At 60.8% G+C, this 26,965-nt stretch overlaps 3 protein-coding genes across 4 annotated transcripts; 2 read left to right on the plus strand and 1 right to left on the minus strand.

The window, feature by feature from the left end:
- Nucleotides 1-151: 151 nt before the first annotated feature.
- On the plus strand, nt 152-4,408 carry PYROXD2 (pyridine nucleotide-disulphide oxidoreductase domain 2; the record flags this gene model as incomplete). The annotated part of the gene is made up of 16 exons (XM_084210161.1): nt 152-308; nt 731-750; nt 974-1,067; nt 1,147-1,220; nt 1,340-1,486; nt 1,630-1,783; nt 1,999-2,060; nt 2,171-2,268; nt 2,692-2,833; nt 2,926-3,060; nt 3,161-3,233; nt 3,337-3,493; nt 3,626-3,780; nt 3,902-4,008; nt 4,114-4,234; nt 4,338-4,408. 16 exons carry the CDS (start codon nt 152-154, stop codon nt 4,406-4,408), a joined length of 1,767 nt encoding a protein of 588 aa, XP_084066287.1.
- A 3,210-nt stretch (nt 4,409-7,618) lies between these two features.
- On the plus strand, nt 7,619-12,539 carry LOXL4 (lysyl oxidase like 4; the record flags this gene model as incomplete). Its single annotated transcript, XM_084210162.1, has 14 exons — nt 7,619-7,895; nt 8,029-8,207; nt 8,358-8,569; nt 9,104-9,142; nt 9,265-9,475; nt 9,614-9,797; nt 10,063-10,217; nt 10,537-10,704; nt 10,894-11,056; nt 11,182-11,425; nt 11,700-11,815; nt 11,906-12,042; nt 12,233-12,344; nt 12,469-12,539. 14 exons carry the CDS (start codon nt 7,619-7,621, stop codon nt 12,537-12,539), a joined length of 2,268 nt encoding a protein of 755 aa, XP_084066288.1.
- Nucleotides 12,540-14,469: 1,930 nt separating this feature from the next.
- R3HCC1L (R3H domain and coiled-coil containing 1 like) lies at nt 14,470-25,902 on the minus strand. Of its 2 annotated transcripts, none has more exons than XM_084210348.1 (7): nt 25,857-25,902; nt 19,451-20,866; nt 15,739-15,914; nt 15,557-15,627; nt 15,348-15,443; nt 15,049-15,189; nt 14,470-14,881 (listed from the first exon to the last, which is right to left on the minus strand). In XM_084210348.1, exons 2-7 carry the CDS (start codon nt 20,855-20,857, stop codon nt 14,826-14,828), a joined length of 1,947 nt encoding a protein of 648 aa, XP_084066474.1. In that variant the 5' UTR covers nt 20,858-20,866; nt 25,857-25,902; the 3' UTR covers nt 14,470-14,825. The 2 variants fall into 2 exon arrangements, with proteins under 2 accessions (XP_084066474.1, XP_084066473.1); XM_084210347.1 differs by having other exon boundaries at nt 19,451-20,870; nt 25,857-25,901.
- Between the last annotated feature and the right edge of the window lie 1,063 nt (nt 25,903-26,965).

The following is a 26,965-nucleotide window of genomic DNA, read 5'->3' on the forward strand; positions in this document are numbered from 1 at the left end:
CCTGTCCTGAGCACCTCCCCGCCTCCTCAAGGCGTTCCCTGCCCCGGACCCCGTCCCCTCCCTGTGCCCGGAAGCCCTGGGAAAAGTTCCGCCGTGGAAGCAAAGTCCAGGCTGCCGGACGCGGGGCAGCGTGGCCGGGCGCTGCGGGGCGATGGCAGCCGGGCTCCGGGGAGCTCTCAGTCTGCTCGGCTCGTCCCGCTGGCCGCAGGGCTGCCGTCTGTCCCTGCGGCCGTCAGGAGCGCGTTTGGCCCATGCCGGGGCTGCAGCCCAGCTGCAGCAGGAATACGACGCGGTTGTGATCGGGGCAGGTAACGGAGCAAGGGAGCAAGAGTCGAGCTGTGTGCGGGGACCCGCATCTGCCCTCTCCCCAGGGCAGGTAGCAGAGGAGCAGCTAGGTGGGGACTGCAGCAGTGCTGGACGCACTGAAACCCCCCAGACTGCTCCTCATGCCTGAGACGATGCAGGGGTCTGGCACAAATTGCAGCCCCCCCCCAGCACCAGAGCACTGTTGGGTCATCTGCCTTGAGCACTTCTGTCCACCTCTGCTGCACCATTAGAGCCAGGGCTATAGGGCTGGGGGAGGATTCTCCTTGTCACCTGTATCCTTGTGTCTTGAGCCTGTTATTGGGGTGGCTGTGACATCCCCATGCCCCAGGCACCCAGCAGGGTGCCCTGTGCTGTGGGCCCATCACCAGCACTGGGATCTGCTCATCTCCCTCTCTTCTTGCAGGGCACAACGGGCTGGTGGCAGTGAGTACCTAGAGTGGCGTACTGCCTCTCCTGCATCCACAGCAAGGGACTGGGAAGGGTCTACGCTGTGAGCAAGGGAGGGCTTTGGTGGTGGTGGTGTCCATGGGGCTGGGGCTCCCACAGGCCCTCCCTAGTGAGGGGGGCACCGTGTGCAAGAGGGTGCTCCCGTGGGCAGTGGCATCCCAGCTGGAGGGATGGGCAGTGTGCCCCGTGCTCCCCACAGGCTGCCTACCTGCAGCGGGCAGGGCTGTGCACGGCTGTGCTGGAGAAGCGTCATGTGCTGGGCGGCGCGGCCGTCACCGAGGAGATTGTGCCAGGTACCCCCGCGTGCCCCTTATCCCCATGGCCCTGGCCAGCCCTGGTGGTGGACATTCCCCACCACCCCACATGTTCCAGGGTTCAAGTTCTCCCGGGCATCATATTTGCTCAGCCTGCTGCGACCACAAATCTATGCTGATCTGGAGCTGCAGGTACTGGCACCCACCCTTTGCTGGGCTGCTGGCAACTCCCAGCATGCAAGCAAGGGGACCCTGCTGCCAGGCTGTCCCTGCAGGGTGGGTCCTGCAGTGGGGACATCCCTGTGTTGCAGCGACATGGTCTGAGGGTGCTCCCACGGGACCCCTACTCCTTCACCCCACTGCTGGAGGACAGGAGCCCTCCTCGCTCCCTTCTGCTGGGACATGACATGGCCCAGACTCAGCAGCAGATTGCTCAGTTCTCCCAGAAGGATGCCCAGGTACCACCAGGGGCATGTACCTGGCACAGCAAAACCCATGAGGGGCTGCCCTGCCCCTGGAGTGGCAGGGATGCTCCTGGGTGGGGTATCCATTGCACCCACCATGGTGCAGCCCTTGCTGTTCACCCTCTGTCCCCTTCCAGGCCTACCCTGAGTATGAGGCGTTCATGGGGCGCATGGTGTTAGCCCTTGACCCACTGCTGGATGCCCCTCCAGTGGATACAGCTGCTCTGGGAAAGGGTTCCCTGCTCCAGCAGCTCAGGAACCTGCGAACCTTGAAGCCCTTGCTGCAGGCAGGTACATCTGGGATGCCAGGAAACCCCGACAGCAAGGGGTGTTTGCCAGCACCTGGGATGGGCAATGCAGAGCCTCCTCAAGAGCCCAGTCTGGGCTGGCAGGCTCTGGTAGGCTTGCTCACCTTGATCCCACTGACTGACCTCCAAAGCCAGCTGGCCACCAGTAGGCAGCCCTGGCACAGCCATGCAGGTCTCACACCACCTCTCCACCCCCAGGGCTGGCACTGGGGCGGCAGCTTCCACACTATTACGAGGTGCTCACAGCTCCCATCTCCAAGGTGCGTGCAGACAGTGCTGGTGTGGAAACACCCACTGCCTGTCCTGCCTGCCAGGATGCTGCAGCAGCTTCCCACCCCAAGCCTGGCATGCTCTCTTTCTCCTCGGTCAGATTCTGGATCAATGGTTTGAGTCAGAACCCCTGAAGGCAACTCTGGCTACTGATGCTGTGATTGGAGCCATGGCCAGCCCACACACCCCTGGCAGTGGGTGAGGGATCCTTCCCCCTGGGGCTCATGCCTGCACTGTCCCCCTTTGCCATGCTCTGTGCTTGGCACTGCTGCAGACCAGCACCCCATGCCCTGCCCTCCTGCCTCTCCCTCCCACTGCCTGCTCAACTTTGCTAGGGTGCCTCAGGGGTTGGTGCTGGGCAAGGGACTGCCCCCATGCCCCCCTCCTCCATATGGCTCTCCTGAGTGGCCCCCACCTATCCCTTCACTGTTTGGACACCTCTGTCCCCAGGCTGGGCTGAGTCCTGGCTGGTGCGTGTTCCCAGTAACTGAGTTTACATCCCATGAGGTGGCATGGTCCCATGGGGGGGACTGTGGGGGCTAAGGCCCCCTCCTCACTACCCATGCAGGGGACAGATCCATCCCTTCAGCCAGCAGCTAATCCAAGGTCCTACCACGGCAGGTACGTGCTGTTGCACCATGTCATGGGGGAGCTGGAGGGACGGCGGGGGGCCTGGGGCTACGTGGCAGGCGGCATGGGAGCCCTGTCCCAAGCCATCGCCCAGGCAGCGACTGCCCGGGGAGCCCACATCTTTGCTGAGAAGGTACGGGGTGTCTGGGAGAGGGGAGCTGCTTGGCCATCCCCACAGGCAGCAGGGATGCTCTTGGTAAAGTCTTGTCCCCTACATGCGCCCAGGCAGTGTGCCACGTGCTGCTGGGCAGGGCCGGGGAGGCACAGGGTGTCGTGCTGCAGGATGGGACAGAGGTGAGGAGCAAGCTGGTGCTGTCCAATGCCTCCCCCCAGATCACCTTTCTGGAACTCATTCCTCAGGTATGGAGTGCATGGGGCTGGCGGGGGCTTGGCCTGTTGGAATAGCCTCATTCTCACTGCCTCTCACAGCCAGCCTCTGCACTGGTGTATCCCACCCTAGGAGCAGCTGCCCAAGGATTTTGTCCAGCGGATCCGGCAGCTTGACACACGCTCCCCTGTCACCAAGATCAATGGTAGGTACCAGCAAGGACACTTCAGCTGCCATCCCTTCTGGAACACTGGTGCCAGGATCAGCAAGAGGCTGCACCCCATTTCATCTCCCCATCCCATGCCCAGTGGCGGTGGATCGGCTGCCCAGCTTCCTGGCTGCCCCCAATGCCCGCGACAGCCAGCCCCTGCCCCACCACCAGTGCTCCATACACCTCAACTGCGAGGGCACCCAGCTCCTGCACCAGGCATTCACTGAGGCTGCCCACGGGCAGCCCTCCAGCAGGTAGGAGCCTGTACTGGCACACTTTGGTGCCCTGGGGAAGGGCCTGGACAGTCATGGCTGTGCATGCTGGGGAAGGAGGTGTGGAGTGGCTGGGTGCCCTTCTGCCTGCCCAGCTGGTGTACTGCTCCCCAGGCCCATGATTGAGCTGTGCATTCCCTCAGTGCTGGACCCAGGGCTGGCCCCACCAGGCTGCCATGTCGTGTCCCTCTTCACGCAGTACACCCCGACCACGCTGGCGGGCGGGCGGCCCTGGGACGAGCAGGCCAGAAATGCGTATGCAGACACAGGTACGTAATGCACGCACAGACCCCAGTAACACCCATGGGCAGAGCTGCCCTGGAGCTGCACAGGAGTTTGCTGCCATGCCCCCCCAGGCTGCCCAGCAGTAGTCCCTTCATCTTTCTCTAGTGTTTGACTGCATCGAAGACTATGCCCCGGGGTTCAAGGCATCTGTCATTGGCAGGGACATCCTGACACCACCAGACCTGGAGAGGATCTTTGGGCTGCCTGGTGGAGTGGGTACCATGCGTGTCAGCTCTGAGCATCACTCTGATGCCAGTGCTAGTGGGCACACGGGCCTGGGCCAGGCACAGCTAGCTCACACAGAGCTCTGTTGGCAGAACATCTTCCATGGAGGGATGTCTCTGGACCAGCTGTACTTCGCCCGGCCAGTACCATCCTACTCTGGCTACCGGTCCCCAATTCCTGGCCTGTACCTGTGTGGAAGTGGAGCCCACCCTGGTGAGCAGAGCTGGGAGCCAGGACCCTCATGAAGGCCTGCAGAAGGAAGAAAGGGGCATGTGGAAGAGGTGCACCAGCATTCCCCATTTCTCCTTTCTTGCAGGAGGAGGAGTGATGGGAGCAGCAGGACGCAATGCCGCCCAGGTGGCTATCAAGGATTTTAGGCACCTCTGATGAGATTGGTGAAACTGACTTCACCAACACAGGGCTGCAACAACAGCATTCCCTACTGATGCCATGCAGAGCCCTGCCCATCCCCAACTTGATTCCCCAGCACCTCAGGGCAACAGCATCTCCTGAGAGCTGAGTGTAGGCTGGCAGGGTCCCCTGTGCTCCCAGCTGCTACTGCCACCTTGAACAGATGGCTGCTCCCAGCCTGCCACAACCCAGCCTGGCTCCTGGACCCTGCATGACCATGGCAAGCCTTACTCAGCCCCTGCCTGTGCCCCTGGAAATAAACCCTGGCCCGGGCTCTGTCATGAGCACTCTCACTGTGTTTTTTGAGCAACTCATGCAGCTCCTACTGCACTATCCACACTTGCTGGTAATGCAGCTTTGGGGGAGCTGTCAGAGAGGACAGGGACCTTTCAGAGTAGTGAACAGGGACGAACAGCCCCTCACCCTCTTCTCTGCTTATTGATGCAGACTCAGGTGCATGCAGGGCTGTTTGTATTGAGTTCCCCAGCTCCGGGCAGATCCAGACTATCCTAAGTACTTAGAACAAGCAGGGAGCTGCCTGGATACTGCTTGGGTACCTGAAATCCCCAGCTGTCCTCAGTCCCCCGGCTCTTGGCGGCTGTGTGTACAGCAGACACGTGCCCAGCAGCTCAGAAACCGCAGGAGCCAGGACTGCAGCTGCCCCTCGTGCCTCACACATGTTCCTATTCCCGGAAGCTGCCTGCACGTGTCCTGGCCCCGTCCCTGCGTCCCCAGGGCAGATGTTCCGTGCTGGCCACTCCTCAGCCACAGCAGGCCCGGGGTGTGCCCCTCACCCGGGCTGCTGCCGGGAGTCGCTGGCTGCAGATTACAGAGCTCACATCCTCTCCCTGCCCTCTTCCTCCGCCAGACAATGCTCCCGATTCAGCCACCCGCCTCGCCTCCTGCCGGGCCCTAAATACGGTGCTGACAGGGTGAGCTGCTGCACCTGAGCTGGCTGAATCAATATTGACCGGCCAGGAATAGTCCCGCAGCCCTCTGAGAATAGCCCCGCACGCCCGCCCGCCGCCCACAGCTTCCCGCGCACGGGGCTGCCCTGCTGCCGGCCGCCTATTTTTAGCTGCTGCCATTGCTGGCTGCCCGGGATTGCAGGTGCTGGCACCCAGTGAGCCCCGAGGGAGACGAGGGACCCATTGGCTGACACCTCAGGGCAAAGGGGGACACCTCCAGCCCGCCACGATCACATGAGCAGCCGGACACGGTGCCCGTACTGCTGCGAGAAGAGGCTGGCAGGTCCCAGAGGAGGGAGAGCCCGCCAGCTCCCTCACCTCTCTCTTGCTCTCTGTTCTTGCTGTCCCCGGAGCAGAGGCAGAGCTGTGAGCGGGACCCAGCACCCGCCTGCCTGCACCCCTGCCAGCATCTGCCGGGGGAGGAGTTCGGGGGAGGCTCCTGGCTTCACACTTAAGCAATTGATCTCCAAAACGTCGAGACGAATGAGTCACGGGCTCCACTGCTGGCCCCAACCCTGCCCTTCCCCAGGGCTTTCCGTGGCCTCCATTCTGGGGCTGGCCAGCAATTCATATCGCAGCAGAAGCTTCAGGACATTGCCCGATCCTGGCCAAGGCAGAGGGCTGGGATGAGAGTGCCCTGCGAGGGGGATCCAGAGCTGTACATCCCTGCACACCCAGAGGTGCTGGAGCTCCTTGCGAGACGTGGCGATGAGCTCACGGGCTATTCCCGGCCGTGTTGATCCTGGCTCCTCCCGGCAGGATCCGGCTGCTTTGACTCCAAACAAACAGTCCGGTGGCCACCGGCACATTCCTGGCCGGTCCCTGGGCACGGCCGGGGCACTGGGTTTCCTGTTTATCCCCATCCCACGGCGGGCGTGTGGGCAGCGGGGTGCCCCGGGGACTGGCGGCACCCCAAGCCGGAGGTTGCTCCCGGGGCAAGTCGGGGCGGGGGGGGTGGGGGCACATCACCAGTCCCCACGTCCCACGGAGCGGGGCTGAGCCTGAGGACCCTCACAGCCAGCCTGGTTTATGGATGGCACAGGTGATGCCCTGAGCCCTGGGAGAACTGTGCTCCAGGTTCACGGTACCATCCCATACCCCGCCGTGGTCCCTGTGCCCCCCGAGTGCCGGCGCCACTGCAGCACCTCCAGGCATCCTATGCCCATGTACCCACTTGAACCAGTGCGTGAGTGGGAAGCTGCACGGGGTGTCCCCGGCATAGCAGTTCGTCATCTCCAGAAAGTCCGTGCTGTGCCTGGCTGCGGGACAGCCCCGCGAGGGGAGCATCCCTGACCGAGGGAATCTGGACTCGGGGGAGGTCCAGCCTCACAGAAGGTAGGGACTATCCGGGCTCAGATCCTCCCGGCTGGGGAAAGGACAGGGTTTGGGACAGGAACAGGTTTGCCCCAGTGTGCAGTGAGGCAGAGTAGGGCCGGGGGTGGGCTGGGAGCAGGGCTGGACTCCAGACCAGAGGCGGGGGGGCGGGGGGCCCCCTCGGGTCGGCCCACCCCGCCGCACCATAAAAGCGGCTGCAGGCGGTGCCCAGCGGGAGGCAGGAGCTGCGGGATCCACTGCTGCCAGCGCTACCGCTGCGTCCCCTCGCCACCACCGTGTCCCTCGGCACCGCCTGCCCCGCACCGCTGTCGGTCCGGCAGCACCATCCCTTGCCAGGGTGAGTGCCAGAGGCGGCCCCGGGAGGGGAGGTCTGGGTACCTGGAAGAGGGTCAGCAATCCCACCAATGCTCTGAATGAGGATGCAGGGGAAGAGGTGAGGTGACGGGGACCGGGCTGTGGGCAAGATGGGCAGGAATCCTGGTGTTCAGTAGAGATTCCAGATGGAGGAGGAAAGGGGGCTCTGTGGGGCCCTCACCCATGCCCCAAAATATGGGGCAGACAGGAAGCAACAAGAGCACAGGGCAATGCTGGTGGGGCTGCCTGTGGCTGTCAGTGCCCAGGAGGACTATGCCAGAGCTGGGTGACCTGGTGAAGGGTGTAGGGCTGGGGTATGCTGTGAATATGGCAGGGACCAGCCCATGCATCCCCCACAGCACAGGGACAGGGGTGTCACCACCATGCAAGAAGGCATGATATCCCTCCACCATTGCCCAGCTCCTGGGGCACATTGCACAGCTCCTGGGGCTGCAGCTGCACTCCCACTCTGCCATGGTCCCCAAGGACTCATTGTTGGTCTGTCCCCAGGCATCCCACTCACAGAACGATGATGGTGATGCCAACTGGTGCAAGTCACGTTCTGCTGGTGCTGGTGCTGTGCTGGGTGGCCCCCAGCAGGCAAGAGCTGGCCCTGGTGCAGCTGCGGCTGGGGGGACCACGGGGGCCAGCTGGAGAGGGCCGGCTGGAGGTGCTGTACCAGGGGCGCTGGGGCACCGTGTGCGATGACGGCTTCGACTTCCATGCGGCCACCGTGGCCTGCCGACAGCTGGGTTACACGGCAGCCATCACCTGGACCCACAGTGCCACCTACGGCCAAGGGGAAGGTAGGGGGATGGGGGCTGGGGGTCCCGAAAGGGCAGCGTGCTTCCCGCTGGCTGTGGGAGCCTCCCCACAGGGCTGTGGGTGCAGACAGCTGGCGGGACACACTGCATGGGGCCTGTGATGCTGTGTCCCCAGGCCCCATCTGGCTGGACAACGTGCGATGTGGGGGCAGCGAAGGCTCCCTGGCAGAGTGTGCCCACAATGGCTGGGGCATCAGTGACTGCCACCATGGTGAGGATGCTGGTGTGGTGTGCTCAGGACAGCGCCTGCCTGGCAACTCCCCCCAGGCTACCACCTCTGGTCACCTGGGAGAGGTGAGTGGGAACCCGTGGCGTTCGCCTGTGGCCAGCAGGGTACCCCAGGGCGACTGGAGCAGGTCCCACTAACCCTTCCCCTGGCCCCTTTTCTGAATGCTCTGCCCCTGAGGCTGGAGCCCCAGGCCCACCCCATGCCCACTGTGGCAGGTGTTGGGACTAACCCTGGAGGAGGTGCGGCTCAAGCCCATCCTGGCACGGGCCAAGCTGAGCATGCCAGTGATGGAGGGTGCTGTGGAGGTGAAGCACAACGGGCGCTGGAGGCAGGTGTGTGATGCCAACTGGACCAGGAACAACAGCCGCGTGGTCTGCGGGATGCTGGGCTTCCCCCGGGAGAAGCACCTCAACACCAGCTTCTACCGGTAGGGATGCAGGAGACATGAGCTGCTCCTGGGCACGAGGGGCAGGTGCCAGGCTGGGCACACTGTGGGGACCAGAGACTGGAGGAGTGGTCAGAGGAGGGCTGCACATATGGGTGGGTGTGCGAGGTGCTGGTATGGCCTGGCCATGCCTGGATCCCCTTCTTGGGCCTTTCACAAGGGTCAGAGTTGGGCTCAGCAGCATCCAGAGGTCTTTGGGGATGGTCACCGTCATGGCTGGCAAAGTGTGGGACAAAGGAGAGGAAAGACAAGTGTCCCTTGGTCCCTCCCACCCTGTCTCAGCCTGGAACTATAAATACAGCCTATAATGAGCCCCTACGGGTGCCAGGAGTTGCACAGTCCCACTGGGACACATGGTACAGACGGGATTGGCACAGTAATTGCCGGTGGGGAGAGAATATGACGTACCCTGGGGTCTCCATCTCCTGCCAGGGAGGGCAGAAATATTGGGGCAGGGGGTTCAGAGTTGGGCAGTGTCAGCATGCTCCCTCATCTCCTGTCTCTGTACACCCACAGAAAGCTCTGGAACAGGAAGCTGAAGGACCCCAACTCCAGGTAGGACTCAGCACTGTGCATGGTGGGCAGGGCACCTGGAATGGGCACCCAGCATGAGCATTGGGAGGGAGAGAGTCTCTGGCACCCGAGCTGACCCTGGCCCTGCTCCTCTCCCTTGGCAGCCTGAAGACCCTCAGCCAGAAGAACAGCTTCTGGGTGCACAAGGTGCGGTGTCAGGGCTCAGAGCCCCACCTGGCCCGCTGTCCTATGCAGATGGCCCCACCAGCTCCCCGCCAGCACGCCTGCCCCCACGGCATGCACGCCATCGTCAGCTGTCTCCCTGGCCCTGCCTTCCAGAAGGGCAAGGGCAAGAACAAGACCGCCTCAGGAAAGGTGAGCCCTTGCAGAGTTCCACAGCGTCTCCCACCAGCAGAGAGTCCCAGGGCTGAGCAGCACTCGGCCACCCCATTTGCACGTGAGGAGGGCGCTGGCTGTGTCCTGGGGTTGCTGACTGCTGCTCTCTGTACCCAGGTGCTCCCGGTGCGGCTGCGGGCGGGCACCCACGTTGGTGAGGGCCGGGTGGAGGTGCTGCGCCACGGGCAGTGGGGCACCGTGTGTGACAAGCAGTGGGACCTGGCTGCAGCCAGCGTGGTGTGCCGGCAGCTGGGCTATGGGACGGCGAAACAGGCCCTGGTGGGAGCCCGGATGGGACAAGGTGAGGCAGGTGTTACAGCATGGGCTTGGGAAACCTTTGGGCTTGGAGGGGTATGATGGGGAAATCAACTGGTTTAATGTGTTCTGCTGGAGAATCCTGGGATGCTCACGCAGCTCCAGCCTCCCCTGGGATGAGGCTACCCTGTCTGCTCCTGCCATGAGCAGCCTCATTCCCATAGAGAATGTCCAGACCAGGGGAAGGAGGATGAGGATCCTGCTCCAGGATGGTCATGGAGCAGGGAGCACTGACCCTTCCTGTGCTTTAGGTCTAGGGCCCATCCATATGAGCAATGTACAGTGCACTGGCCATGAGCGCTCCCTGGGGGAGTGTCGCTTCCAGGATGCTGAGCAGAATGGGTGTCGGCATGAGGCCGACGCTGCCGTCCGCTGCCACATGCCCTACATGGACTTCAAGAGCCAGGTGAGTCCCTGCCTCCTTCCCAGAGCCTGTTGAACCCCAGCCCCATTGCACAGTCCCTGCTCCCCAAGCTCTATGCCCAGTGTGGCTGCTCAGAGCAGCCCTGGGGTGACCCAGGGGATGGGAGGACACAGAGCAGCATCCTGATGGGGCTCTGCAGGGTGGTCTGGTGGCAAAATTGGTCTTTAGAGAGGAAAGGAGGAAGAGGAAGATGAGGGAGATGTTCAGCTGGATGTTGTGGGGCTGCTTGTCCCATTGCAGCGTGGGGTGGGAGAGCTGACGGTCTGTGCCACGTTCCAGTTCTGTCCCTCTCTGCCAACAGGTGCGGCTGGCCGGGGGCCGCAACCCCGAGGAAGGCGTGGTGGAGGTGCTGGTGCCCGTGCAGGGGCAGCTGCAGTGGGGTGCAGTGTGTGGTGCGCAGTGGGGCCTGAATGAGGCCATGGTGGTCTGCAGGCAGCTGGGGTTGGGCTTTGCCAGCCATGCCCTCCAGGTGAGCGGGGTACCAGCCTGGGGCCAGAACTGCAGGGGTCATGCAGATAGCATGGGCATGGTGTGTCCAGGGGCTCTGGGATGGGACAGTGGGGGCTGTGGTGGCAGTGTTGGGCCAGGAGAGGAGGCAGGGGAGGCAGGTGGGAGTTGGCAAGGGCTGGTCCAAGCACTGTGCTCTTCCTCTGTTCAGGAGACATGGTACTGGGCAGGCAGCCCCGATGCCAGCCAGGTTGTGATGAGCGGGGTGCGCTGTGCCGGCACCGAGCTGGCCCTCCAGCAGTGCCAGCACCATGGCCCTGTCCACTGCCCCAGCGGCGGGGGACGCTTCTCAGCAGGGGTCACCTGCACTGCCCGTGAGTAGCAGGAGCCCATGGGGTACTGCTGGGAGGGGGCACCCCCCTTCTCCTGTAGGAGAGTAGGGGGTTCTATGCAGGGTGGGGATGACCTTCTCCATCCCTGCTGATCCCCTCCATGCCAGATGCCCCAGACCTGGTGATGAACGCCCAGCTGGTGCAGGAGACAGCCTACCTGGAGGACCGACCCCTGGGGATGCTGTACTGTGCCCATGAGGAGCGCTGCCTCTCCCGCTCTGCTGACAACATGCAGTGGCCCTATGGCCACCGCCGCCTTCTGCGCTTCTCCTCCCAGATCCACAACCTGGGAAGAGCCGATTTCCGACCGAGGATGGGGCGTCATGCCTGGACTTGGCACCAGTGCCACCGGTGAGTGTCCCATAGGCAGGGGCTGGTAGGGAGCTGCCCTCTCCTTGGGCCAGGCAGGGCATGGTAGCACCCGTCCCCAAGAGGCTGTCCCACCCGGGGTAATTAACAGCGTCTGAGCCAGCACTGTCATTACAGCTTTATTTGGCTTCAGGGCTGTAATTTGCTGAGTCCCTGGGTGCTGCCCTGCCGGAAGTTCTGCCGGGGTTGGTTGCCTGGGCCAGCCATGTGCTCCTTGGCCGGGCACTGGTCCTGTGCTCAGCCCCTGTCCCCACAGACACTTCCACAGCATCGAGGTCTTTACCCACTATGATCTGCTGACGCTCAATGGCTCCAAGGTGGCCGAGGGGCACAAGGCCAGCTTTTGCCTGGAAGACACCAACTGCCCCGAAGGTAGGTGCCAGCTGCAGAGCTGACAGTGGCCCAGTTCTGCCCCCCAAAGGGGCTCTGTCTGTGCCTCCCTCACCTTCCTCCTTGCTGCAGGTCTTCAGCGACGCTTTGCCTGTGCCAACTTTGGTGAGCAGGGGGTGAGTGTGGGGTGCTGGGACACCTACCGCCATGACATCGACTGCCAGTGGATTGACATCACCGATGTGCCACCAGGCAGCTACACCTTCCAGGTACGGGGATGGAGGGGTGGGGGACACCAAGCTACCAGATCTCAGGGCTGGAGAGTCCCCTCCATGAGCACAACAGCATCCCTCACCCTGCACATCAGGGTGCTGCTCAGTACCCTGCTGTGCGTGCCACAGCCCTGCCTGGTCAGGGCATAGCAGAGGTGCTCCCAGCCCTGCCCCTTGCCCTCCCCAGGTGGTCGTGAACCCCAAGCACGAGGTGGCTGAGTCGGACTTCTCCAACAACGTGATGAGGTGCCAGTGCAAGTATGATGGGCAGCGTGTCTGGATGCACGGCTGCCACACAAGTAAGGAGGGACGGGAGCCCAGGGGCTATGGCAGGCAGGGTGAGGGAAGTGATGAGGTTTGGGGTGCCACAGGTTTCTTGTGCCCCCACACGCACACCTACCCCCACAACATCGCTCTCCCCAGGTGATGCCTACGGTGCCGACGTGGTGAGCGATCTGGAGAGACGGGAGCGCCTGGCCAACAACCTCGTGTGAACCCCTGGCCTTGGCGTGGTCCCACGGGAGAGTCCGGCTCCTGCGCGCCAGCCCCTGTGCCCTGGCAGCACCCGACTGAGCTCAGGGACTTGCAGACTTCTGTATTTATTGATGCTGCTGCAGAGGAGGGAGATGAGCGCCAGGGCTGGCGGGGAGTGCCTGGGGGTGCCCAGTCCCGCGCTGCCAGTGGGATTTGAAAGAGTGGCCCAAGTACTGCAGCAGGCCTCACCTCCACAGCCCCAGGGCCCCCAGGACAACTACCTCAGCCTGCCCAGCCCCCCATGCTCCAGCGGACTCAGGACAGTCCCCAGCCACCCGTGCACCAGTCCTGTCTTCAATAAAGAGTTGGGAGCAGGGTGCTGTGCTGTGGAAGAGGGGCTACTCCTTGATCAATCTCACCATCACCTCCTCCTTTCCCTGCACTCTTTCTTATTAGGATCATGAAACCAGTCCCCAGCTGGGAACAACTTGGTCTAGGCAATGTGTCCCCAGCTAGGCAGTGTTCCCTCTGTGCCACCCACGGCCACCAACTCCCTGGCTGTCTGCACGTGGCTGGCATCAAGCAGCTCTGGCTTGCCATCAGTGGTCCCCATGGCCCTGAACTGGCTAACCCTGTGCATGCAAAAAGACCCAGCCAGCTCTGTGGCAGCATGGGCTGGCAGCCAGCCCAGCAGCCACAGTGTATGCAGCTGACATGCTGGGCTTTCCCAGGCTGTCCTGGCAGCTTCCCAGACATGGGAGCTGTGGTAGGGCCACTCTGTCCCTCCAAGACACAGTGTGGGGACACAGGGAACACTGTGCCCTTGCTCTCTGTTTCTCACCTCCCGTGGTTTCTATCTTTTTTTCTTACAACAGGAAATAAAAGGGAATGTCACCAACACACTCTGTACTGTCTGTTCCCCAGATCGCCAGCCACGGGGCAGTGCCACCCCTCTCCTTGCACACCTGTGTCCATTCCTGCCTCGCTGGCAGGCACCAGCCCAGGGTGGGGGGCTGCCAGCACCCACCTCAGCCCAGGACAAGTCAGGCTGCACCCACACGTGATGGTCCCTGCACGTGGAGTTGCTGCTGGGAACACGGTGATGCACTGGAGGGGCCCGAGGCCAGAGACCGTGGCAAGGCACGTGCTGGTGGAGGCTCACCCGGCCAGGCTGGGGCTTTGAGGGATGCCGGATGGCCGGCAAGATGTTTTCCACATGAGAGCAGCTTTGCTCCCTGGAATTTCCACCGGCCAAGCCACGAGCATCCGGGAACGGCAGCCGAGATGGCTCCCAGCTGGCAGCGCTGCCGGATGGTGCAGGGGCAGGCAGCCACCACCACGGGGTCATGACCAGCTCCGCTGCTGCCAAGCTGGGGGACAGCCAGGGGACACAGGGCAGCCACATGAGCACTTCAGCGACCAAAAGCATACAACTGCTGGTAGTGGTGGTAGAAAAGCATCGTCCCCGTCCCTCACCTCCTGTGAAAGGCCCTGAAACCTCAGAGTCTGCAGAGCTACAGGGTGGGAGTGCTGGGGCACACAGGGCTGTTTTTCAGGTGCTGAGAGATGATGCAAAGCAGAGCCAAAGGCAGGTCCCAGGTGCCAGCCTCCACCCGGGGGCAGGGCAGGAAGCCCCCAGCCTGCCATGGCTGGCAGCGTGGCCACATCAGAGCCCCATGTGGGGCCGGGAACACGGCCCTGCCCATGCTCTGACAAGGGCCCCGCTGTTCAGGGCTGCAGCTGCTCCGCGGAAGTAAACAGGGCTGCTGCCAGCACATTCCTGCCTGCCGTCCTGCCCGACCCCTCCTGCCTGCACATCCCCCACACCCGCAGGGGACACCCAGCACCTGGGAGGGGTGGACATCCCCACAGACCATGCGCAGCTGCCCCCGGCACGCACACCCTCCCCCGGTATGAAGGGAACGGGGAGCCACCACCCAGGCAAGCAAATAAAATAAATGGCATTTATTAGCAAAATAAAGGACAGAAACTCTCACTCATAAGGCCCTTCCAGGTGGCCAGGGCCACCCCACACAGCCCCCCATGCTCTCTGCTGAACTCCCTGCATCCTGCTGCTGCTCCTGCTGTGGCTGGCAGCCTTGGGGGTTCTGCCCTGGGCAGGGTGGGCAGTGCTGCCTGACAGCAACAGCATCCCCACAGCACCAACCAGCCTGCATGCTGCTCAGCCCTCTCGGTGAAGCAGCCCAGTGCTTCTGGACGCAGTGCAGAATCTGTCCCAGCTCTGAGATGCAGAGTGCTCTGCCTGCCTGCAGAGAGGGACCTGGGCTAAAGTGCAGCCTCCTGGCTCAGTCCCGGCCCTCCCAGGCATCCTCCCGCTGCTTGTTCTCCAGGCGCTTCCTCTCTGCAGAGACAAGAGGGTCAATGCCACATCCCTACCATCCCACCTCCCTGTGGGAGTGGCTGGAGTCCACCCTGCTGCAACCCCCTCTCACCCAGCACCCTGTGAGACAGAGCATGCATGAGGAAGGCCCCCCTATCCTGCAGCCCCTCCAGGTACCCAAAACTCACCTTGAGCTTCCTGCAACTTCTTCCGCTCTGCATCTCGCTGGGCTGGTGTCTGCTTGCTCCGTACCCCCAGGGCACCAATCACCAGCCGCCTGGCCAGGACAGCTGATGTTTCAGGGCGCTCCTTGGCTGGCTGCAAGTACTCTGTGAAGATGGGGGACATTACTGGGGCATTCTGGGAGGGACAGGGCAGCCGGCACAGCTGTGGAGCCATACTGGCTGTCCCAACCCTCCCCAGCGATCAGGATGATGTTGCAGCACAAGCACGATGGCACAAGCTGGCACAGGGCTGCACCACTCACCAGCAAACGCCCTGGCTTTGGCTTTGGAGGCGCGGGTGCCCTGGGACAGCGGGCGCGTCTTCACCATCAGGTGCTTGGTGCTGAGGGCATCGCGTGCTGCAGGAAGAGAGCAGCATGTCCACGTGCAGGGTCAGCCCCACGCCCAGCATCTGGCTGTGGGAGAGGGATGCCTCCTCTCTGCCCATCCCCAGCTGAACCAGGAGCAGTACCTGTTATGGGGCTGGAGAAGATGCCCAGGGCGTGCGTATCATCCACCCATTTAATATCAAAGCCTTTTTTCCTGCCAAAGAGAGGGCAGGTCAGCGAGGCATGGGCACCTGATGGGCAGCCATGCGGAGCAGAGCCTAGGCAGGGAACCCCAGCACCAGGGACAGAGTGCTGGCAGACTCACTGATAGCTGCAGAAGACACGCATCAGATCCTCGGTGCGGAAATCCGAGGGGAAGTCGTAGATCTCGATGACGTGGGGCAGCTCATCGTCGCTGATGTCTGGAGCAGCAGGTTCAGCCCGATAGTAGTTGAAGCGGGGTGACTGCTGGCTCTCCTGGTGCTTCTCACCCCCTGAGAGCTGCAGCAGTAGGAGAGGCACAGCACTGAGCAACCCATGCCAACCTGCCTCACAGCAGCTCCCAACCCATGGCAAGTGCTCCCCAGAAAGTTGTCCAGGCCCCTGCACCCCACCCCAGCACTGCAGATGGATTCATGACTTTGAGAATTACGCCAGGATTCTCACACCAGGCACTTGCTTTTCCCATTACCAGCATCCCTTCACTTGCCACGCTCGGTGGCCAGGTCAGGGATGTGGTAGGAATGGCAGGGATGAAATAGCACATGCATCTCTAAGCACATGCCTCCTTCCACAATGATGTGATGACCTGAAATACCTTAGGGGAAGAACAAGGAGGAGGATAGTCACACCAGGAGGAAAGATTGATGTCTCTCTGCTACATGGAAGCACCAGGCTCAGCACGCCCTGGCTGCAGCACATGCACTGGAGCAGCCTATCAGCACCCCAGATGCCAAGATGAAAAAGACAGTGCTCCACCGAGGAGCAAGTTCTGCTGGTTAATCACCTGTGCACCTAGACATTTATGTTTTATTTCTCATTTGAATTTGCCTGACTTCACTTTCCAGCTGGCAGTTCTTGTTCTGCCTCTCCACCGGATTAAAGAACGCTCAGTCCCCGGTCTCCTCCCCATCACAGCACTTACTAATGTTAATCAAGTCCTTTCTCAACCTTCTTATTGATAAAATGGGTTGTGCACCTTTAGTACCTCACAGCGGGGCACTTTCTCCAGCCCTAAAAGATGACGGCTGTAGAGCTTTTCTACCATGCACATTTTACAGCCTTTATTTCAAAACACGGGCAGCAGCCTCCCGCTGCCACAGCACAAGGGTGCAGCCAGCCCCTATTTCCCTGTCCCATGGCACTGCCAGTGCCAGCCGGTCACCCTGCACCATGTTCTGCCCAGTGGGCCACCCTGCATCGCTTGCTGAACCCTTGCTTTCCAAACCACACCGTGCCAGTGGCCAAGGGGATTCACTGCCCTGCTTCAGCTGAACCCCAGGCCAGGTGCAGTCCAAAGGCACGGTCAGCTCCCCTGTTCCCCCTGGAGCGTGGGGCTGGCGTGATGCCAAGAAATGGATACATAACTCAGGCGGGTTCCCACCCCGATCCCCTAAGCGATCATAGCAGAGCACACCACGACTGCAAGGTTAGAGTCCATAAATCCCAGCCAGCTCAGTCGATAAAAAGTGCTCATTCCGACAATTTTATGGGGAAGATGGATTCACAGCAGGTAAGGGGGTGCTGCCATAGCCGCTGGATGCCGGCGGAGGGTAGAGCTGAGTTATGGAGCTTGCGGGATGAGCCAGCGCTGCCAGCAGAGCCTCCTGCCCTGCCATCACCCCCGTGCAGGCAGCACACTCATCAGGCACCCTGCGCCTGCTCGCGGGAAGCAAGGGAACCATTCCCAGGCAGGATAGAGCCCTGCGGTGCTGCTTGAGGGAGCAGAGCACTCGGGTAGTGCCAGGCAGCGGGAAGATGATTAGAGAGCAGGAGCACAGAGTGCCGGAGCAGCCCTTGACCTTCACAAATCACCAAGTGTGGCGGGGCAGGAAGGACAGGAGCCGTCTGGCAGCAGGGCCCAGCCACGCGGCAGGCACGGCTCAACAGGTCCCCCAGCACTGCCAGCCTAGCACACAGCGTGCCAGCAGCTCCCCAGCCCTGGGGCACGGCAGAGAGCGGGGGCGACCCCCAGCCCTGGCTGGCATCCTGGGGAGGGTTCACTACGGATGGACAGACAGATGACAGGGAAAATGACGCCTGTCCATCACATCTCACTGCTCTCTGAAGACACACTCCTGCCAGAGCAGGTCAGGGGCATCTGTGGCTGCTGGCTTACACCACAGCCCCGGGCACGCACGCATCGCGGCCCCTGCCATGCCGCACCGCCTGATGGAGAGTCCACAGAGCCTGCAAGGAAACGGTCGCAGTGCTTAATTACTCTGTGTTCTAACTGATTTCTACTCTGAATTTGTCTGGTTTCAGCTTCCAGCCAGTGATGCTCACTACGGTGTTTTTTTCCTGCTAGATTAAAGAACCATCCGCTATCAGAAATCTCTCCTCCACACAGAACGTCATAAATCTTGCTCTCTGCCAGCTATCTGCATTGCATAAGGATTCGGTTTCGAGGAAGACGTTACTAATTTTCTTGTTCTTTATGTTAATTAACAACAGCTCCATCTTCCCAAGAGCCTGTGCCCTCCCCAAGCAGCTACATCCACCAGCTGGGAGCTTGGAGGGCTCAGGAAGCCCAAGGCAACATGTAGGAATCTGCAGGGGACAAAGACGGCAACTTTTGATAAAGCCCTATTTCAGGTTCTTGTTCATCCATTTTGGGGAGCTCCCTGGAAAGCTCAAACTTGTCTCAGAGCTTGTGTGTAGGGGAGCCAATACAGATACTCCTTGGAGTGAGAATCTGTACTGTACAGCACGACCTTGCCCACCCACAGCATCCTATGCACCACAGGGTGCAGGGATCCTCCCTGACCTTCCTCCCCCAAGGACAAAGCTATGCCCATGGCATCAGCCCACAGAAAGCCAATGCTACCTGCACCAGCTGTCTCAGAGCAGCACTGCTGTCCTCCTCGCACCAGCACTCACCACAATCTCCAGTCTAGAGGGTGAGGGACAGTGGCTCAGGGGAGCACAGCCACGCAAGGATGGGAATACCCAACGCTCTTCCACATCCCCCAAATGCGAGCCCTCTGGGTCCCACTGTCTCAGCACCGTGCCAGGCTCCAAGAGGACGCATCAGCCCAAGCAAGGCCTTGCAGACAAAGTGGGATCTGTGCCCCTCAGTAAGAGTGCTCTTGAGTTAACCTGATCCCTTCGTAGATGCTGTTATCAAGGCACCACCCATCACTTCACACCCTGCTTCCAGCCAGGGGTATGCAGACGCTGGATGTAACAATATTAGTGTTGTTTGTTTCTTCAGGAAAATTACCAGTTTGATGCTACTGATTTAAAATGCAATAAGGGATATCCAGCCTTGCTGCAGGAACTGAGCTTCCCTCGTGAATGGCAACAAAATGGTGTGGGTCCTGGCACTAAGCAGCCAACTGTAGTAAATTCAGCAGCATGTGTGCAGGAGAGAATGGCAATGAGCCACAGCTGATTAAGAAGCCATAGTTTCAAGGAAACATCTTGTTGCTGTTTCAATGGGATCCCATACAACTCAGCCCCTTTCTTTAGCACCAGCCCTGGTTTCATGAGGGTACAGTTGCAGTTTACAGCACTTCAGCAGGTTTTACTGGGCACATTTTATGTACTACAGAGGGATGATCATCCCAGCCTTCCCCAGCAACGCCGGATGGGATGGGACAGATGGGGAAGATGGAGATCCCAGGTGTTTTGGCAGCATGGGGGAAGGCTGGCTCTAAGAGCAGGCAGCACAGCCAGCTAGGCTGACCATGCCCTGGGTGCAGCCCACCCACCCTGTGCACGCACCCCAGAGAACACAGGAACACATCCCCCTCATCCCAGCAGGCACCAGTCACCGACCCTGCCAATCCCCACAAACACTGGCTTGCAGGAAGTACCTCCTCCAGCAGGCGTGGGTCCAGGCAGTCCCCATCATCGTTGAACAGCACATCCCAGCTCTCCTCAGCGTCTGGGCTGGTCTGGCTCAGGGTTTCAGCACTGGCACTGGTCTGTCTTTCCGTAGGGGAGCTGCTGTGGAGACCTCTCTCTTCTTTCTCAGCCTCCTGGTGCTTCTGCAGTGAGCCCACATCCTCATCTGGCTCCTTGGCCCAGGACGCAGGTGAGATTCCCTCCATGCCATGGCACAGCTGCTCTAGGGGCACTGGAGGCTCACAGCTTTCCAGAGGCGCTCCCTCCCACGGGCTGCTCTCAGATCCAGCACTGCTATCTGTGCAGGCAGAAGCGCTGCCTGCTTCCACTACAGCAGGCACCAGGTCACCCTCCCCTCTGGGCTCCCCATCACCAGCAGTGCTCTCCTCCATGGCAGGTGGGAGCTGGGATGGGCTGCCCATGCCCTGCTGTGGAGTGCTCCCCTCTGGGAGCACTGGAACATCACCCATGCTGCCCCTCAGGAACACAGGTTCACAGCTGGCTCCTGGGGAATACAAGGTGCTCTCCCCAGGAACCTCAGCTCTGCCTCCCCACGTCTCCTCTTCCTCTGGCACCGCAGTGGCACAACCCTCGCTCTGCTCTGCCAGGAGAGACCTCTCCTCCTCCCTCTCTTCCTCCCAGGCTTTCAGATCCACTGTCTCCCCCACCAACTGGGGAACGCTGCCATGACTGCCCACCCCTGCTGACTGCAGGACAGACTCTCCCAGGCTTTGGGAGAGGTCCCCAGCTGGATCTAGGGTGCTGTCCCCCAAGTGCTCCAACATGCCACTCAGGCCTGTTTGACAAACCAGTGTTGGGCTAGCAGCGGGTGTCGGGCTAGTGGGGTCATTCCCAGGCTCAGGGGTAGCCTTCACAGCCCCAGCCTGGGCATTCTGTGTGGATGGAGGGTCAGGCTCAGTCCTTATCACCCTGTGGTTGTGGCTGAGCTCTCCGGGTTCTTGGTGAGATGCTTTGTCCCGCCTGTCCCCATGCTGAGCAACAGCTGGATCTGGGCATGGCTCACACACGCTGGGTGATGCCTCCAGGCTTTCCAGTGCAATAGGGCAGCTGCCTCTCGTCCTATGGCTGTGCCTGGCAGAGGCTGTCTGCAGCTCCTTTGGGCCGGCATCCACCTTGATCTCCCTCCTTGCCGCTCTGCCTGCCTGTGTTCTGGCTCGGGGGCCTCGCCTCTGCCCCTCGCCAGCGGCCCAGGCAGGGTCCTGCAGCAGGCGGTGGTTCTCGGGCTCCCGGCGGTGCCCAGCCCCCCGTGTGTCACCTGCCGCCTGTGCCTCTCTCTCCCGCCGTGCTTTGGGCACGTAGAGGGCCATGTCGGGCTTCCTGCGGCGCGCCCGGCCGTCCTCCGCCTCCTGCTGCATGGTGCCAGCCTGCCTGCCAAGAGAGAACAGCGTCACTGTCCCGCCCGCAGCCCAACACCCCACAGCTGAGTGCACTGTGGGCAGCCCCTGCCCAGGTCACTGACTCGGGGTCCCAGCACCCAGCCCTCCTCCCTCTGCAACTGGCACACAGTGATCGACTGTGGAGCCCCAACACGGCCCCACAGCAGCGTATCTGCAGACAGGGTTTGGGGGCTGGAGCACCCCACAGCCCTACAGCCTTTGGTGGGGCGCATCCGGCTTGGGGGAAGCAGAGAAATCCTGACAGAATCACGGGGCGCCTCCCCGCTCTGGCAGCTGCTACCTGGGACCCTTGAGCCCAAGGGAGGGACCAGTGTCTGCAGCTGAGGCAGAACACCGAGATCATGCACTACTCAGCCATCAAAAACCACAGAGAAGCCTGAGGCAGCCACAGAACAACAGAAAGCAAACCCCAGCACAGGGATACCCTGGCGCAGGACCATGGCATGATGCAGCCCTGCTCACCTGCTGCCCCATCCCAACAGAGATTTATTTTTCATCATCTTTGGCAGAAGCAGGCACACCACAAGCGGGCAGGCCCCCCTGCCCCTATAAATATGCATCAGACAGGGTTTATGGAGACGGATGGTGCGGGGGGCTGCACTGTGGTTGAGGGGAAGGCAGAATGGGGCTGGGCTGGGGCTCCATGATTAATCACTGCCCAGTCCGTTTAGGGGGATTCATCACAGGCCGCTGTCAGGTAAATCACTGGAAAAACACCTCTTCAGTAATTAATGTGAAGTGACGGATGGACAGCCCCTGGGCCCATTAATCTGGACCATCAGCGCCGACCGAGATTATGAATGTCAGGATGCATAAACTGCCGGCAGATCAATAGGGCCAGGAACCCATCCAAGGCTCTCATTTCCGAGGCACCTCCGGTACATTAGCCTCCCCTGCACACAGCCCCTGACCGAGGCGCGAACGCTCCCCGTGGCCCCTCACCAACAGCCAGCGGTGGTGCCGGGAAGGCGAGGGGAGGCCAACCACTGGCTGGAAAGTGGCTGGGGCTGCCCGTGCCACACGGAATCATCCCCTCTGTGATGGATGGACAGACCATTGCCTTGGCATGACGGATGAGTCTCTCATGGCTCCCTGGAAACCACTGGAAAAGCCCAGCAGGGCAGTACCCCTAGCGTGACCACGGTGCCTGTGCCTGCAACTCACGCTGCGAAGGTGGGCAGGAACAGGAGGTGCAGGCACAGGTGCTGTGGTGATGCTGAGCACCATCCCAGGGCTGCCCCAACCATTTTTCTGTCTCCGTAGCTCTTGTCATTTTTCCCCCCCTCTTTGATACACTAATTTTGCTGGCAGAACGATCCCCTTTATCTTTATCGACCGCAAGAAAGGAATGTATCCTACAAACCTTCCAAGGCCTGGATTAGTCATTTTTCAACACTGAAGCATTATACATTTTCTCACCGAGTGGCAGCCCGAGTACCAGAGGGGAGGGGGCACTGGAAGCCCCCCTGGCACCACCACTTCCAACCACAGACAGCTTCCAACTGCACGAAAACATGTTCTGCTGAAGGACTCTTCCCAGCCAAGCCCAAGAGTCCCAGGTCATTGAATGTCTAGTGGGGGTGAGTGATCTCCCCAGGCTCTCCTTCCTGACAATTTCGAGCACGGGGAGCGCCAGAAGCAGCATTGCTCCATGCAGATCCCATGTCACCTCCAAGAGCCTTTGCACATAGGATTTATGGGCTCCTCAAAAACTTGCCATTCACCTTGCCTCACCCTCCAAAGCAGATGGTGCAACATTAGCCAGACGGCTGGCGCTGGGAGCATCCTCTCCCTGCACAGCTTTGCCTCTGCCTGCCACACACTGCTGGGGAAGAGCTGCTTCCTGCAGCCTGGGAAGGAGCACAGCAAGGTGGTAGATGACCCACACTGGCAGGGAGGCCACAGAGCTTTGTTTTTCCCCACAGAGCAGCACAGCTCCTGCCCCCAGCCTATCAAACACTTCATTAATGCCACAGCCACGGGTCAGCACCAACTAATTTCATGCTCTGGGAGGCAGAGCAATGGCCCTAGCTTTGGGTCTCATTCACACTACACTAGGCAGGGCAACCCTACTACTACCAGAGTCTGGGACCAAGCTTGCCCCACAAAGACAGGCAGCAACGAGCAGTGCATCCCCAAAAAGGCCTATGCTGCCCCAGATACTGTCTTGTTCTATGGACCTGCCTAGCAAAACAACTCAGCGCTCTGGCACCAAGCAGGGAAAGGCCATGGCACCATGGCAAAAGTGGTGATGGGAGTGCTGCCCAACTGTCTGCCACGTAAAGCCCACCAGCCCAGCACAACATAGCCCAGCATGGCCAGGAGGATGATGGATCATCAGCCAGGAGGCAGACAGAGCTCCCTGAAGGCACAGGCTCCTCTCACACTGTTCCCAGGAACACCCTGCTCATGGGGAGCTTGTGCTCATGGTATGCATTTGTGAGGTCTCAGCGAGCTGCCCGGTCAGGTGCCAGCCTGTGCTCCTCCTCTAGTGAACATCTGCACCACACATGGGCAGCGTTCTCTGCCTGATTTCTCTCCCTGTCCTGTCGAGGGAAGGACCCTACAAACAAGAGCAAGCTAGCCACAGTCCTGCTCAGGGAAGCTGGCAACAGGCATGGATGCTGGGCTGTGGTGTTCGTGTGGAACACGCCAGCTCCTGGAGAAGTCTCGGTGCCACACAGCACCCTCTCAGCAGGCTGCCGCATTTCCTGGCAGGGAGCTGTATTTTTAGCCTTCGAGGTTTCTAATTCCACTCAATCCATATTCCCATCAATAGAGTAGATAACCTTAAAGCCTTGACAGTGAACAGGGATGGCAATACTGGGGGACCAGGAGCCTTGGGGGACCTCACGCAGCCTTGGCATGCGGCTCGCACACCACAATGTCACTCTTTACAGCCTGCAGCAGATTGGGCTCTCTGAAGGGGAAAAAAATAACTACAATAACAAGATTAATAAAAAGGCAGGTACAAGGAGATTCTAAACAGCTCCACTGGGGAACCTGCCACTTGCAGGACTCATCCCATGCCAGGCACGTGCCATGGCACACTTACCAACTGCACAACACCAGCCCCTGGCAGCCCAAACAAGGACTGTCAGAGGTTTTGGCTACCCTGCACCTCTCCTGCTCTCAGCAGAGCTCCAGCCCAGGCCACCTGGCTCAACAGCAGGCAACAGGGCCAGGAAAGGACCTGGATACCTGATGGAGACAGAGCAAAGGCATGAACACAGCCACTGGTACAAAGCAAAGCACTCAAAGAGCAAAGAGCTGCATCTGCAGCTCTTTAAGGCATCCTGTCCCCTGCTGCCTGGAGAAAGGGCTTTCCAGCAGCCACACAACCCTGCCTGTGTGAGGAGGTGGCAAAAACGTCAAAGGCACTGAGATTTCAATCGTGCCTTTCACTTGCAATACTCTTAGGAGACACCTGGAATAGATGCTCTTAGGAGATACCTGGAACAAGAGAAGGGGAACATTCCAGACAGGAAGATGATTTGAAAGTCAATAGTGTCCCCTCACAGCTGCAGGGGGGCACAGGAGAGGGAAGGGACAACAAACCAGCAGAAGGAGTTAACAGCCAGAATGCTAAGGGGAATACAAAGGACTTCACAAATATAACCAGGCAGAATCAGCACAAAAGTGAAAAGGTCTATTAATAAACAAGGAGGGAGAGAAAATTAATGATGTCTCAAAAATAAAGATGACTCAAAAGGGGAAAATCACTGTTTTTAAACAGAAAAATGCAAATGAGGCAGAGGCCTTGCAAAAACAGCTGCAGCAAAAGCAAAAACAGCATGTCCACTCAGACACAGTCACCTGGCCAGCCTGGCCAGTGCAGAGATGAACCTATTAACCTGCTGACACACAGTGCCAAGGAGAAACCAGGGCCTGAGCAATGGGTAGAGCAAACAAGGCACTGATTTTCTCTGCAAGAAAGGACAACACAACCAGAGCTGAGAAGAGGATAAACCCTGTTCCTATGCCCAGTGCAGAACAAAACTGGCAGTTAAAGGAACCAGCATACCTGCACAATGAATGATGGACACTGGCTTGCCCAGAGTTATTTCAGAAGAATCACTGGGCAAAGTTTTTTGATGAAGCAAGCAAGAACCAACTTAGCTGAACTTCAGCTAACTCGTGTTACAGCATCTCTCAAACTTATACTTGAATAATGAATTGTCATTAGATGATACTGAGCAGTGAGCAGTTGTAAACACCATACAGAGAAGACACTGTTGAAAGGATCCAAGAAATGTAAGCAGGAAACAAAGCAAGACCTAGCCTGGGAAAATGAAGTTAAAATAACCCAAAGTAGCTACTCAGGGAGCGAGAGCAGCCTGAAAAGCAAGGCCCAGAGCCCTACAGTGCACTTACACCAGAAAGCAAGCGACTGGGATGACCACCCTAAAATGTGCAAGAGGCGTATCTGGTCACAGCTATGGGCCCCAGCAGGCAGCACACAGAACCTCGCAGGTGATGTGAAGGATACACGAGGATGCCAGGGGCCTGCAGTCTGCCATGAAAAGCAGTGTCCAGCACGTGTGAGCAGCAGACACCTGCTTGCACCCAGGAACCCGTGCAGCTCCCCTGCACTCAAGGGCTGACACATGGCCCTGTGACTCTGGGCGGTGGGGACAGTGATGGGGTCTGCAGTGTGCCCTTATCCGGGAATCCCGGGGGCTGCCTGCCAGCGGACGGGAGAGGGCGGACTTCAGGTGGGGATCAGGGCTTGGACAGGGCGAGGGGAGCAGGGCTGGGGGACAGGGATGGGACAGAGGACAAGGATCGGGGCTGCGACGGGGAGTAAGGATCAGGGCTGGGACACCAGGGTGAGGGAGAGCGGGGCAGCGCCGGGAGCGGGCAGGGTGCGCACCCCGGGCCGCTGTGCCCCGGTACCGAGCGCCCCGCCGTGCCGGGCCGTGCCGGGCCGTGCCGCCCGCCAGGCCGCCGCCGTTACCCGTGGCCGCGCCGGGTCCCCCGTCGCTCCGCGCCGCGCCGCCGCTTCCGCCGCGCCGAGCCCGCCCCGCCGTGGGGAGCGCCGGGACCTGTAGTGCGGGACCTGCAGCGCGGCCCCGCGCCCGCCCCGCCCCGCCGCGCCCCCGCCGCCGCTCCTCCCCCGCGGCCGTGGGCACACGGGCCGCTGCCGCCGCCGCCGGGACGCACCGTGATCCGCGCGGCACCGCGGCCGGCCGTCCTTCCCCGGCAGCGGCCGGCAGCCGCAGGAAGGAGGCTCCGTGGCTGGGACGGTGGTGGACGCAGGGAGAGCGACCCCCGCTCCCGCCCACGGGTGGCCGGCCCAACCTGAGGCTGCCGTCGGTGTCCCGTCACGGTTCAGTGCCACACACCGGGCGGGAGCCGTGGTGCTCGCTGTGAGCCGGCGGGCAGACCTGGGGACGCCGCGCTAGGAAGGCTTTGGGCGAGCCGGTGCGGCAGCCCTGGTTAGTTTGGCCGATGGGCAGCGGGTCTCTGCCCGCTCCCCTCTCCAGGACCTCCTTGCTACCGAGCCGAAGCTCTCCGATGCGATTTCCAACCGGCCGTTTCCCAGCCAGCTTCATGGGGTGGGTACCGGAGAAGACCCGGGGAGAGGAACGTCCCATGGCGTACGCACTACCTGCCCGTGCCGGGACCGGGCAGCCGGGAGCCAGAGCGGCTTCTGCAGCTCCCCCTGGACTGTGAAGCTGCCGAGGGACAGGGGACCGGTCAGGGGCCACCCTGGCAAGGTGCCACTGAGGCATCGCACGCGGCATCCGTGAATGGGGCTGGGCCAAGCCCCTTGTCCCTCCTTAGGTGCAGTTACGAGGCTGGGACCGGCGATGCCTGAGGTCTGGGATACCCTGAAATACTCGGACCTTCCTGAGTGCCCAGTGTGGGTCCCGGAACAGCCCCAGGGGCTCAGACTAGAATAGGTCCAATCATCCCCCACAGACAGGTGCCCCTGCTCACGACAGGGAAAGCTTACATCAGGCAGGGCCACGCAGCATCCCCTGGGAGCAGCCCCTCTCCCAGCCTCATGTGGCACACAGGGGACCATGTTCCCTCTCACAGGTAATCGATGGCAGCAGATCC

The sequence above is a fragment of the Fringilla coelebs genome (assembly GCF_963513975.1).
Source record: "Fringilla coelebs genome assembly, chromosome: 8".
NCBI lineage: Eukaryota > Metazoa > Chordata > Aves > Passeriformes > Fringillidae > Fringilla > Fringilla coelebs.

Excerpts from the sequence above, each read along its gene's own strand:
- R3HCC1L (XM_084210348.1), bottom strand. The coding sequence starts at position 20,857 with ATGCAGCAGGAGGCGGAGGACGGCCGGGCGCGCCGCAGGAAGCCCGAC. Across the intron at positions 15,915-19,450 it reads ACCCACGCCTGCTGGAGGAG|CTCTCAGGGGGTGAGAAGCA; the intron begins GTACTTCCTGCA and ends CTACTGCTGCAG. Across the intron at positions 15,628-15,738 it reads CGTGTCTTCTGCAGCTATCA|GAAAAAAGGCTTTGATATTA; the intron begins GTGAGTCTGCCA and ends TCTCTTTGGCAG.